Consider the following 14,137-nt stretch of genomic DNA (forward strand, 5'->3'; position numbering starts at 1 on the left):
AGCAACGTTTGTCATTCAATTAGCTTCTCCCCAACCACCTCTCTCTCTGCTCAACACTGGCAATTATCCCTGCTGTATTTTAGATGTCATTCATAATTATGAGTACAACGCCACACTGCTAATCTGTTGCAAAACGAAGTCAGATCTCTTGCAAACCATGCAGAATGTAATGGAATCAATTAAAGGCCTGCTGGAAAGCAGAACGGCCAGCCACACCGCGGGTGAATGAGGAGTAGGCCGATTGGACCCAGTGTGGACGTGAGAGAAGAGAAAACCAGCAGAAGATAGCAGGATGCTTCACGTGAGAATGATTCAAAGGTCAAGGGGTTAAAAGAAGCTTTGGGGTAAAACAGTTAAGGTTTGGTGTATTTTTGCAAAGAGGAGGCTTTTTAAGAGAGGGCTGAAAAGTCAATCGCAAAACAAAGGATATTCCATCGAGCTGTTATGCAATCTTGTGCACACAATTGAGCTAAAAGTCAACAGTTCTTTTGCTGTTTATTCTATGACTTATTGCATGGTTGCAATTCTAACCTAAGTCTCTTAACTGAAAGGTGAAAATAAACTTAGGTCCATCACTTCCAGATGCATTTTAAAGGTAAGGTTGCAAATCAAATGTTTTTACTGTCAAATTTTACCCACCCGCCCCCCACCAGTGGATTGACTTACTTTGTGTCCTTTCTCTATTACCCATTGTCCACAGGTAACCAAGACCTCCTGAGGGGTCCAGTCCTGTATCACTGCCACCTCTCTAAATTAGGCCCCCTTGGGGCTTCCGGGTGGCTCCGTCGGTCAAGCCTCGGACTTCGGCTCAGGTCATAATCTCGCGGTTTGTGAGTTTGAGCCTCGCCTCGGGCTCTATGCTGACAGCTCAGAGCCTGGAGCCTGCTTCGGATTCTGTCTCCCTCTCTCTCTGCCCTTCCCCTGTTCTCTGTGTCTTAAAATAAATAAGTAAACTTTTTTTTTTAATACTATAAGGTCTATGCCACCGTTCTCATCTTTGACGAGGAGGCTGAGGTACAGAGAGATTAGAGAACTTGTTCGAATGTGCATGTGAACTTCACGTCCTGAGGAAAAGAGTGCTGCTTCTCCTCAAGGAAGGTAAGCTGTTTCCAGGGCTGTCCCCGAGCCCAGACTCACCTGGCCGTGTTCAGGTTCCGATAGAGCTGCCCGAGGGACTCCAACAGCCTCCCCTCCATCTCTCGGTCCCTGAGTTGCTGAGCTAGGGCCAGCCAGTGCTCATGGTAGGTGATGCATGCCTCGGGGTTTGGGGATACAGAGCTGTAGAAATGGCAGAGGGATTTGGTGACCTGAAGCTGACCTGAACATAAAGCAGGGACATGAATGAGATCACTTGAGATAGGACGAGGGCAAAACGTGATCGAACACTTTTCTCTGAAGCGTGCAACAGTGTGGGACATACTCACTCTTTAGGTGCCGATGCCTTAAGCCCAACAGCAATGCCATTTCATAACAAAGGCGGCCGCTGGCCAGCTGATGTCCAGATACCAGGACTTGGGCCAACCAGAGAAGCACCTGTACTAATTCCATGTCTGTCTCCACGCTGGTCTGGAGTTCAGAATAGAGTCGGACGGCCCGCAGGAGATAGTCCTTGGCTGGTTGCCGAGCCCAGGACTTAAGAGTTAGGTGGCCAAGATTGGCCAAAGTCACCGCCTGGTTACGCACGTTCCCCATTTCCTGAGCTCTGTTCAAAGCCCGGAGATAGTTCTTGGCTGCCCTGTTCACCCGGCCTTCACCTTGAAGTGCAAGGCCCAGGAGGTTATGGACCACCCCCTTTTGGGTGATGCTCTCCATCTCCTTCTGAGAGTATAGCAGCGGCTCAAGAATGTCCAACGCCTTCTTTGCCTGGCTGGCTACGAGATAAGCCCACGCCAGGCACAGGGAAGACTCGAAGGCCTCCTGCTCACCCAGCAGCTGCCCTAGCACCAAGGCCTGGCTCAGGTAGTGGATGGCGCCATCAGGAGACCTGTGTTGGAGGTACACTTTGGACAGGATGAGACACAGGGCCCTCTGGGTGCTGCGACTGGCCTGCTCTTCACAGGCAACCAGCGCCTGCCTGAGCGCTGGGCAGGCCAGGGCAGAAACTTCACCCCAGCTTAAAGAGGGAACTCCAAGGAGCTTGGCGGTGTTCTGGAGAACCAGGTAGACCTGCCAAATTGGAAGGGACATCCCTTGGGCACTCTGGGTACCACGTTGCTGGACAGAGGCCACCGCAAGGTGTGGAAGATATTTCTTATCGTACAGAAAACTCAAGACGGTGGCCACGGCATCCAGGTCAGGAGGGTGTCCAGAGAGGAGTTGCAGACGCTCGGCAAAGGGCAGGACCTCCTCATGCCGGCCTAGGTCCAGGAGCAATCGGATGGCCAGGAAGCAGGCCCTGGCCTCCAGAACACAGCTGCCAGCCACAATCCCCTGGCGTAGCACATAGGCCACAACGTCAAGCTCATTCTTGGTGCTGGACTCACGGTCAGGCAGGCAGGCCAACAGGGCACCTGCCTTTTCCAGCAGGGCTGAGCCTTTATGCCTCAGCCTCTGCCTCAGGTAGATGGCAGCCAGATTGATGTACAGAGCAGCCACCAAGGATAGGTCCTCAAATGCCCCATCGAGGATGTACATAGCCTCCTCAAAGTACACCCTGGCCTGAGAGAGTTTGACCCTCCTGACGCTCAGCCGGCCCAGGAGGAAGCAGAGCCGGGCATGGGCCCAGGTCATGTGGTTCCTCTTGGCCCACTTCCTTGAGGCCTCCAGGTAGGCCACAAGTTCGTCCTCCTCAGAGAAGCTGTAAAAGGAAGACGTGAGGAAAGAGAAGGAGGAGTCGTAGAGGCTCCTAAAGTGGTCAGCGTAGCCCTCGTGATCCAGAAACGCCAGCATGGGGGCGAAATTCTCAGCCTCCTCCTCTTCCTGACCAGTGTTTAGGTCCACGAGCAGTTCTGGGTCATCGAGGTCATCGGGCTCTGGCAAGTGATAGCTGTCTGAGGCTGCTGAGAGGAGCTCCTCCTCCAGGCTGGAGTCCTCGGAACTGCTGGACTGTCTGGAGCCCACGGCCTGATGCTCCTCCCAGGCTCTACCAGTCCTGGCCTCCTTGAAGCCTTCAGGCTGGGACGCTGTAAGGGACAGGCAGAGTTGGGCAACCCTAAGCACCTGCCACTGTGGGGGCCAGCTCCTGGCAAGAGGGCAGGAGGCTGTTCTGAAGGACCGGAGGTCAGGTTCGGCATGATCTCTACTCACCACTTAGATCGTTTGGAAGATTCTGGATGGATTCAAACCCACCTGGATAGAGAGGAAAGACAGACCTGGTGTTAGGTCAGAATAGGCCACCATGCCTAGGCCTGCAGGTATATACCCCCGACCCGTGGTCCCCTCAGGGCCCTTTGTGTTTAAATTTCTCTAAGAAACTGGGCAGAATCTTCTCCTTTATCATCAGCTTAAGAGCTGTAGGGACCTGGAGAGCATCTTGTTTAAGCCACTCACTTCACGGTTGGGCACTGAGGTAGAAATAAGACCCAGAGCCAGAAAAGAAAAGTGGAGAAGCTAGAAACACGAGCTCTCTTCTAGGAGGTGTGGGAATGGGGAGGATGACAAAATCTAAAGGCCCAAATCTCCCAGGCAGATGACAACAGAGCCATGATCAAAACTCCCAAGCATGGCGCACTTTGTGGCATGTGGCATCATGCCACGTGGACACCCTTCCTTCTTCCTTCCTCCATTCGTTCATCGTTCATCTTCTCAACAGTCATTGATCCAGTATGTACGATGGGACGCGGGACTAGGTGACCAAGGGTGACTAATGAAGCAACTAGAGTGAAGAGGCCACTGAGCGTCCTGGTTTTGGTCCTCACGTAACCTCATGGGATGAGGTAGAAGGAACAGTCTTGAGCACAGCATTTAGATATTTTGAGTCTGAGGTACTCGCAGGGGCTCTAGGCTGAGAATGAAGTAGATCTGTAGCCAAAGAAAAAAGTTGAGACTTGCAAATACAGATTGAGGACCCACAGCCCCTCCCAAGGAATGGGCCCAGGCCCTAGGAGAAGTGTTTGGACAAGAAAGCAAAGCAGCTGGTGGAGGGGAGTTTGTGAATGAGCCAGAGAAACACCAGCATCTCCCGGCAGGTGGGAGGCAGTGAAGGAGATTGGAAAGGCACAATCCGAGAGAAAAGAGACACAGAGACCAAGGTGCCTGTGGGACCATCGCCTGACATCACAAAAGTGGAAGAAGGCTGGTCGAGAACCAAGAAGGCACCTTGAGTTTGGCAGCAAAGAACTTAACTCTCTTAGCAAAAGCAGTCATGGTACAACTGTGGAAACGAAGACCAGGTTCGTCTCCATGGGACAGGGGCTTCTGGAAATAAGATTCTAACTCTTCCTGGCAGAGAAACAACAGCTGCCTGTGCCCTCACTCTGCGCTCTCCAATGAACTTTGAGGACAGCAGGCCCTTCACCAAGTCAAGCCTCTGCCTACCACTCTCTGTGAGAGTCGTTGTCCATACTTGAGATCTGTAAGCTCTGAAGGGTAGAAGGCCCCATGGCCAAATGTGGGAGAGATAGGGAACCGGGCTCTGGAGAGCTACCGTTGTGCCCTGGCCCTCCCTGACGTTGAGAGCACATGAGAGTCTCACTGCAGCCATATCTCTCCAGGCCAGGGCCACCAAGAACACAAATGGTGCGTGAGTTGCAAAAAGATGCTCCCTCTGGGAGGAAGAAGTACCCACAGGCACTCCTTCCTGGGGCACAGGACTTGAGGAAGCTGGAATTTACCAACAGGATGCCCCTCTGCTGGTTGCCTTGGTGACAGTGGAAACCTTTATAACCACTAGGCTCTGCCCTGCATCCAACAGAGAGGCACTCTCGCTCTTTAGATAGGAAGCAATCGGCTACCTGGGACCTGCTCCTAGATCTCTCCCAATCATTGGATCAACGGTTGGTAGATCCCTTAGATCCAAGTCTGTGGCCTGCCCCTGCTGAAGGCAGACCCGAAGTAGTCCTGGATTGTCGGACCTCAGCAACCCCTGCCAGACAACGTCCACAGCTTCAGCTTCCTGGTCCAGCCTGGTAAGGGATGTGATCTGTTTGTGGCAAGAAAGTTCTGCCAGGGCTGATGCAGATGCCTGGGCTAGGTGCTCCTCACAAGTGCTCCTTGTGCATGGTGAAAGATTCTAATGCCCACCTCTGCTCCAGGGAGCGGGCCTGTGTGTTCCCTCGGCAGATTCTCTGTCCTGGGCCCATGAACTGTGCCCCATCTGACCTGACCACACAGGGGTGGACACAATATCACCAGCACTGAAGAGATGGGAGAACCACTCAAACCACTCAAACCACTGTCGTCCTTCCTGACACAGAGCAGCGGGCCTTTCCAAAATAAGGAAAAGGAGTGGCAGTCGTTCGCTCAATCAGTCATGCAGAAACTGATGAAAACTGCCAGCACTGAGGTCCCCCCCCCACCCAAAGCCAACACACCCCAACAGACGAATGTCATTCTGTGTTGGGGCCAGTGTGGTAGAGGAGGGAGGGTCCTGACTAGAAAGTGGGGAAAGGCGGTTCTTGGCCTGGCTCAGGCACAAATTCACCAGGAACTCAATTTCCAATCTATAAAATGAGAGGAGAAATCACCTCTTAGAACCTGTAACCTTCTACAGTCCTGCCTTTATCATTGGGGACCTAGACCCCCTTCAGCCCTAGGGGGAGAGACCTCAGTCTCAACTCAGGCAGTTTTCTTCTCCAAGATTAGAAGGGAAGGCTCAATCTGGTTGACCTCGCATGCTATCGCTGAGCTGAGCTTTCAAAGGGGTCTGAGGAGCAAATACTCACTAAGCCGGTAGACAGACGCTATGTCAGTATGAGCAAGGGTGTGGAGGAAGCTGGCACACTCAGCTTTCCTGTCACTTCCCAGGACCCACAGAGAGCATCTTTCCTCATCGCTGAAAAAGGCGGAGCTCTTGTTCCTGCATTGAAGAGAAAAGACATGGATGTTGATCGGTGCCAGGCCCCAGATGCAACCGTTCTCTCTCCAGCCCAGGATATAGCGAAGGCCACAGAGAAACCGCCAACTCGCTTGCCATAGCTGAAATCAGACTCCTCAGCTCATTGTTGCATAAGGTATTTGCCTCTCCTGCCAAGGAAGAAAAGCTATCAGCACCGCACTCATGAAGAGATGAGCTATGCTGCTGCTGAACAGGTCGAAGTGGAGATGAAAACACCCCTCCTGTTGAAACTCCATCTCTCAAGAAAAACAAAGGCCCTTCTCTCGACCCCTCCCCTTTCTTGGAGACCACCCAGTGCCCATTTTTAATGGAAAGAGGAATTTGTTGCCCCCAAAGGGAAGGGTTGAAAAGGGACCGTTAAGAGATATTTCTTTGTCAGGGACGGGTGGCACAATCTAGAGGAGCGATGAAGAAAGTTTGACTATGGTCAGAAGGGACTTTTCACAACTGCTGTCATCTCATTTCACGACACAGAACAAAAGCACTATGTGGCATTCAGAGAGTGGATGGGAAGTGGGGAGAAGGAAGGTCAAGGGCGGCAAGAAGTGACTGCAGATAACAGAGATCCTTATACTTGCTGTGCTGTATAAACTCGTTGTTAAAACCAATTTGCTTACTAGAAATTCGCCATCGAATCAAAGAATGTGGAAGCTAGAAGTGCTTTGGGAAGAATTCAATCCAGAATCTACCTGAACAATTTTTAAGATCTCTTTCAGGTCTAAATCAGGCTGGGTTTTTTTAAACCTCAGAATCCATTTTTTTAAACAAAAATAACTTGGAAGGCCCGAGAGTTAATAACGGCTACTAGTTGGGGGGCGGGGAGCTTATCGTGAATCAGACCGTCTGAGCTCATATAGTCTACACAATTGCCCTCTGAGGCAGGAGCTATTCTTATCACTTTTTGCAAAGGATGAAACTGACACACAGAAAAATAAAGTCGGTGGTTAGGAAGTGGTACAGCAGGATGTAAAAAAAGCTTCTCTAGTTCAAGCTGAATTGAGGGAGGGGCAGGGATGAGAGTGCTGTGGTCTGCCACCTACATTTGTCCCCACAACTCAGGTCAACCCGGTGATGAGAAGGCCAGGAGCTAATGTGAACGGCTCAAGGTGGCACCACCAGTTCGTGGCAGAACGGGCACGAAAGCTCTGTCCCGACACCGGGCCCAGGACTCTTTCCATGACACTTACTGACTCTGCACCTCTCTGGCCTGACTTCCAGATTCTCCCAGACCATGAGAGCAGCCATCCTCAAAAGAGCACCTAGCTGAAATCTACAACTAAACTTAGCTGAGGTTAAAAAAAAAAAAAAAATTATAGGATTTCAAATCTCTGTAGAACCCTTACATTTTACACAGGATTTCCTGAACTCGCTATTTCATTTAGCAACATGCTCAGAATGACACAGCTAGAAAGCGGTCAAGCTGAGACAGAAACTGTGATCTTCTGCCTGTGTGCCTGTTGCCTCATAGCTGATCTGCTAATGGCCTGAGTCCCAGCTATTTAGAAAGAGTCCAAGATGCCTCACAAATTACATTAGGGTTTCCCTGGCATGGAAATTGGGTTAGAATGGTAGGACTTCTAGAAATAGGGCAGGCTGAGCTGCTCCACAGGGGGCTACTCTCACCCTCATACACAGACAAATCCTAGATAAAACGTGACGTGGATGAATATTCTCATACATTCTTTAACCTGAAAGGAAGCAAAGGAAATGCCTGGGAGCCAGAAACAAAAGGAGAAACCAAAGTCAAGTTGAGAAGCCAGAGCAGATGGCCCAGAGACCCCAGGGGTTCTCAGCTGGGATACTTGCCCTCAGAGTTGGGGCTCACCTTATAATGCCACACAGGGACAGGAGATGTGACTTTGGGTCTATGTGAAGCCGGGAAGCTGAATTGAGCTCCCTACATAGCTTTGAGCTCCCTTTGAGCCTGAAGTCTGGAAGAACTACAACTTCTGTAAAGAGGAGATGGGAAAACTTGCCTGCCAACAACACACTTTCCATCTGTGTGAGTCTCTGGAAAAAATCAAACACCTGGACTCACACCATTAGAAGGTGTGGGCTCTGAATTACACTGTACAATGGAGGTATCAGAGTCAGAGAGCTTAACATTGAAAAACCAGCTCTGGACCTTGAGTTTCCTTGAGTTCCTAAGTTTTCAAGGAAAACAAATGCCAAAACTGCTCTACTGGGATGTTTTCTTCAGTCCGGCTTCATGCAGAGACCATGTTTTAAAATGTTGGGAATTCATTCACGTAACCAAAAATACAAACGCGAGGAAAGGAGCCACGGACAAAGAGTGCCAGCAGGTGCACAAATAGGTAAATGAACACTACAAAAGCTAGAAATAGCAACACCCTAAAGAGTAATTTATAATAGGCATGGTTAACATGATGAAATAAAAGACTGAATAGAAGCTACAGAGAAAATATGAACCTGGTCAGTAGCAACAAGTATATGTGAAAAATAGCAAAATACAAATTCTAGACATGAAAATAAAGGCATGGACACTTAGGACGACATGAGTTGAGTTAAACGGCAGGTTTTGTCTCAGCAGAGGAGAGAATTAGTGAAACTGAAGACGGTTCTGAGGAAATCACCCAGAATGCACCTAGAAGAACAAAAAGATGAAAAATGGAAAAGAACCGATTAAGCGAGATTGAGGATAGAATGGCAAGTCCAACATACCTCTGATAGGAATATTCCGGAAGAGAGACTAAAAAGAATGAGAGAGAGGCAATATTCAAAGGGAGAATGACTGAGAATTTTCCAGAATTGAAGAAAGACATGAGTCTTCAAATTGAAGAAGTACACCACGTCCTAAGCAAAATAAATAAAAATAATAAAAATTTTAACATGACTTCCATTTCTTTAGGGTTATTGGTCTTTTCATGTTTCCCGTTTCTCCTAATCCTTCTTTCTGGGTTCAACGATCTATTACTTGACTGTTCGATTTACAGGATGAAAGTTAAACAGAAAAGATAAGGGCATAAATTAATGAAATAAAAACAAATAAAGTAGAAGAAAATAATAAAGGTAAATGTGAAATTAGTGAAATAGAAAACAAACAATAGACGGTCAACATCAGAAAAATTGTTTCTGAGGATTAATAAAATGGACAAAACCCTGGCAAAACAGATTTGAAATTTTATATTAATAGTTATTTTCCCCTCCACTTTGAAGGCTATTCCATACTCAGCTAAATTATCATTCACAAGTATTTTTTAAGTATATTTAAGACAAACAAGGACTGAAGACTGAGAGTAGTTACAACTCACAGATCTCCAATGAAATAACTACTAAAAGATACATGATGTGAACAAGGGAGTGGACACCTTGCGATAAATATGTAACAGAAAAATCACATCTAAGTATATCATAGTACAAAACATTAGTAAGAATAACCTTTAAAAAATGAGGAAAAAAGGTGCCTACCTGCCAAGAAATGGCTGTGAGATTAACAGCAAATTTATCATCAGCAAAAATAGATGCCACAAGAAATGGAATTATAGGGACACCCGGGTGGCTCAGTCAGTTAAGTGTCTGACTTCGGCTCAGGTCATGATCTCACGGTTCGTGTTTGAGCCCCAAGTTGGGCTCTATGCTGACAGCTCAGAGCCTGGAAACTGCTTCAGATTCTGTGTCTCCCTCTCTCTCTGCCTCTCCCCCACTCATACTCTGTCTCTCTCACAAAAATAAAATATTTTTTAAAAATTCTTTAATAAAAAAAAGGCAGAGATAAACAATATGAAGTATAAAAAAGGGGATGTAAGAAACAGAATTTTTCAAACTTCTAATACTATGAAATACTGGCTTTACTCTTATATTCTTTTATCTGATATTGAGTGCATTAATTTTTCAGTTTTGCTTATTTTTTAATTTACACATTTCAATGTATACACTTCCTTTAAGTAACACTTTGGTGAAATGAACTATATCTACTATAATGTGAATATCCTAAATTTACCCTATCAACTGAAAAAAAGGCCAGTTACAGAAAAAAAAAAAATTTATATACATTTTTAAGTACACAAAACTCTAGTATGTTGTTGTTGTTGTTGTTTTTGCAAGTGAACATCTATTCCTAAAATGTATCAGAATAAGGACTGGGAGGATACATATCAAATTCAAATAGAGTCTGCCCCTGGGGTAAGAATCAGGACCAGAAGGCAAAAGTCAGAAGGAGTAAAAAGGGTCTTCAGTTATATCTAAAGACATTTTTCCCTCAACACACACACACACACACACACACACACACACACACCAAATACTCTTTAAAAACACAAAATCAAAAGAAAAGAATGGTCTGGCATTCTGTCACCATCAGAAGCTTTTAAATCTCTAAAGGCACTCTGGCCAAAACAAATACCATGTCTATTTAGACAGAATGCCTGCCCCCACGTTTTAAGAACTGGTTTTCCAGCTGCTGTTGCTGTGAAACTAGGTAGCTGATAGTGAAATATGTGCTGTTAAAAAAAGGAAACCCTCAACTTTGCCTCCTTGGAAAAACAGGATCCCTTTCCCATGTGTCAGAGGCACAGACCAAACCTGTCTCACAAAACAGCTTCTGTGAAATTTCACTCTTAATTGTCCCAATCTGGTTAAATAAATACAGATGGATGGATGCATGGATGGATGATGGATGGATGGGAGGGAGGGAGGATGGATGGATGGATGGATGGATGGATGGTTGGATGGATGAGTGGATGAATGAATGAATGAATGAATGGATGAATTAATGAATGAATGAATGTACTCTTTAGGGAGTAATATACTAGCACAGGGAGGGAGACCATGGGAAGAGGAAGGACACCAGCAAATGCTAGACCTTCTTCAGAAACCTGATACCACATGAGTACAGACTAAGAGTGACACCCAGTGGCCAGACCACCTGCATAACACACAGGATAATTCCCAGGACCTCCACACCCTGACTGTTGCTTGTGACCAGGTGGTTTATGGACTTTGACTCTCATTGCTGTGATTTGGGGAGGTCTGTAATCTAGGGAGTGCTTTGGGGGAAGAGGGGGTGTGATAAGCCACTCCCCCTGCCCCGCTCCTTCTTCCCTCTCTCCCTGTCTCCTGGCTCACTTTCCCCTTCCCTACCCAATATGTAGTCTCTAGTGATGGGGTCCCACAGGTGACGAGGTAGAGAGGCCATCAGAAGACACTAGAAACAAGGAGAATTTCTCATGCCACCACTTCAATACAGGGGGTTATGTTCTTCACAGTGAGAGTGGGCCCAACGAAGTCAGCTAAAATGTGGTAATCAAATTAATTTAGAGGTACAAGTACCATTTGGGGCAAGGTACGAGGTACAGAAGTCCCATAATGTATGACATCTGACACATTGCCCCCGACATCTTATTCAAACTGCTTCTCAAAGATTACCCATGGCAGTAACAGCACTAGTAAGAGTCAATGCGTATTGGTCATATACACACACACACTGTGCCACGCACCATTCCAAGTGCTTTACATGTACAGTATTAGCTCATGTTACCTCCTGACAACCCTATGGGCAAGTACTAACATTGTATGCATTTTACAGTTGAGATACCTGAGGCATAGAGACACCAATGGACATATCCAAGGTCCTGAAGCTGGGAAGCTAGCGGAGGCACACAATGTGCTCACATATCCATAAATGCCTCTCAGGCAGTCTGGCTCTGGAATTCTGATCACCGAGCTATGCTGCCTCCCGATGACCAGTGACCTCCCCATGGTCACAGACCTCTCAGTGACCAGTGACCTCTCAACGGCCAATCCCAAAGGCCTTTCAGCAGGCCTGCTTTACCGCTTTGCAGCCTGCAACAGTGTTCATGATCTCCCCACCTCCCTTCCTCCCTCCGCCTCATCTTGCCCCTTTGTTCCTTCGTCTCCTTTGCTACATTTCTTCTTCCTCTGCGCTGTAAATTGTTCTTCCCCACCAAATCTCAGTGCTCTTTATTCTTTCTCCCTCTTACCAGGACCTCAGCTGCAGAACTGTGTTGCTGAAAAAAGAACGCTAGCTTTAACATCAGGATTCTGGGGTCCCAGACGCGGAACCTTGGGTTCAGCCCTTTCACTCCTAGGGTCCGCACTAGCCCCCGCGGTAAATGAGGGGGTGGCTTGAGCAGTGTTCTCATTGTGGCTGCATATTAGCCCCACCTGGGGAACTTCCATAACCATGGCTGCCCAGGGCCCACCTGCACCAATGAGATAGAATCTCTGGGGGCAGAACACAAGCATCCATATTTATAAAGCTCTTGGAATCTCTAAATTCCTGTTGACTGGTCCACAGCAGTGACCTCTGCTCTCCGTTCCTTCCACCCCTTCCTAAGTGCCAGCCTCAGCATTCTCACTGGTCTCCTGCCTCGAGCTTCTCCCCTGCCCATGCACACCTCGCTCAAAGCCATGGTTAGAGAAGTTCCAGGCACATCATTTGTCACCCTTTCTCAGAGACACTCGCTGGCTCCCCGTTCTCTGCCAGATAAAGGACACAGGCCCCTGCACAGGCATTCTCCGTCTGCCACCTCATGGCCACGTCATGCCCCGCCAAGTCTTTGCCACACCAGTGCTCTCCTGATGACCTGCTTCTCAATGAGCAGGAGCCATTCCTCAAGCATCCCCCTCACTTTTCCTACCTGTGTTCACGTTTCTCCATTTCCATCAGTTGAAATATCTTGCATCATACAAAGCTGGCTCAAATACTGCCTATTTCATGAGAGTTCTCCGAACACCCTTTTCCTCCTTATAAACTCCCATTCACTCCATAATCCTTTAGGGGCTCAGTGAGTCTCTTCCTTGATTAGACTCACTTGGATTCCCACATTTCTGTGTAGGGAAAACGACCTTCTGTCTCTTCTCCCTATAAAGGTCAGGGCTTAGAAGGAGATTTTGCCCTTCTTCCACTCTCTTCAGTGGCTCTTTCACACAAAGGAAGGGATTCCAGTCCGAGTGTTCAGGGCCTTCAATAATCCTTGAGCCACGTTTTCCCTGTGTCTCAATGTGGCAGCCAACTCTGTTCCTTCTGGTACTTTCTGGGCCCAGGCTTCCTACTGTTTCTTATCCTCATGCAGGAAGGCCAACCCAGGGAGACTGGTCAATATTCCTGCTGCTCATTGGTCACACGATCTGCTTCTCAGAACCAGCCCTCTAGACTCCAGGCAGAAATGAGTGGAAGATATACTCTACCATCGTGGCCAACACTGTTGCCACACAATTAGCTTTCAGCAGGTAAACCTCCATGGGAGGATCTCTCCTTTCCCTGAGCTGTAATCTATAGGTCCCTGTGCAAGCCCTTCCCTAATGGGGCCCCTTGATTGGATGGGTAAGTGGCAGAATACAAGAGCCAACACCACACATGCAGGGATGACAGCAGGCCCTTCACCTTGGGGCCGTGCTTCTCTCCTTACAGGAAGGCTTTCATGACCATCTGCTGAACGGAACTGACCTGACTCATTCTTGATCACTCATCCTCCCCTTCCCATCAGCCCTGGGGACAGCCTTGGTGGTCAGAATGCACTCTTCCGGCTCTGTCTTGCCAGGCAACCCTGGAGCTCATCTCAATCCCGTTCAGGATGGGGTGGGGCCACTGGGAAGGCGCCCGCTCCAGGATCCCAGAGGGCCTCTCTGCCATACTCACACTGGGGAGTAAGACTCAGGATCTATGTTCCTGGTGGGGACAAAGCCCACTTCTCCTGAGCGTGTCGACTTTCCAATGAACCACTGAAGCCCAGGGATGACAAAGCCGATGATCTCGATGCTTTCTCCCTGGTGAAAATTCAGCTCATCCTTTTCTTCCCTCTCATATTCTTTCCAGGCCTTACATTTTCCTCTGCCTGTGGGGAGATAACATCCATGTCAACTAAGTAAGGCAGAAACTGCTTCCAGCATACTATGAAATGAAGGGTCCCCAGAATTTAGAATTTCAAGGACCAGTAAAATCGTCTCCCCACCACACCCCCCTCCCCACCAAAAAAAAAAAAAAGAAAGAAAGAAAGAAATTGGCAGGAATGACACAGGGTAACTGGCTTTTAACTTTGCCAAACTAGGACATTCAAAGAAAGGAACTACCATCCACTGTCACCTTCACTTTACAAAAGAAATGACGTATTAACAAATGCAGGAGAGATCATCTCAGAATACTGGATATACGCTAAAACT

General features: G+C 47.9%; 1 protein-coding gene across 1 annotated transcript in view; it reads right to left on the bottom strand.

Moving 5' to 3' along the window:
* Nucleotides 1-984: 984 nt before the first annotated feature.
* LOC125917946 (SH3 domain and tetratricopeptide repeat-containing protein 2) overlaps nt 985-14,137 on the bottom strand; it is a 34,301-nt gene continuing 21,148 nt past the window's right edge. Inside the window, exons 8-12 of the mRNA XM_049624014.1 lie at nt 13,617-13,812; nt 5,823-5,956; nt 3,247-3,288; nt 1,425-3,122; nt 985-1,318 (exon numbers count right to left, since the gene is read on the bottom strand). Of these exons, the coding sequence (XP_049479971.1) occupies nt 1,134-1,318; nt 1,425-3,122; nt 3,247-3,288; nt 5,823-5,956; nt 13,617-13,812 (2,255 nt within the window). The 3' untranslated portion in view covers nt 985-1,133. The remainder of the gene's footprint in view (nt 1,319-1,424; nt 3,123-3,246; nt 3,289-5,822; nt 5,957-13,616; nt 13,813-14,137) is intronic.

This window comes from Panthera uncia, unplaced genomic scaffold, assembly GCF_023721935.1.
Source record: "Panthera uncia isolate 11264 unplaced genomic scaffold, Puncia_PCG_1.0 HiC_scaffold_325, whole genome shotgun sequence".
Taxonomy (NCBI): Eukaryota; Metazoa; Chordata; class Mammalia; order Carnivora; family Felidae; genus Panthera; species Panthera uncia.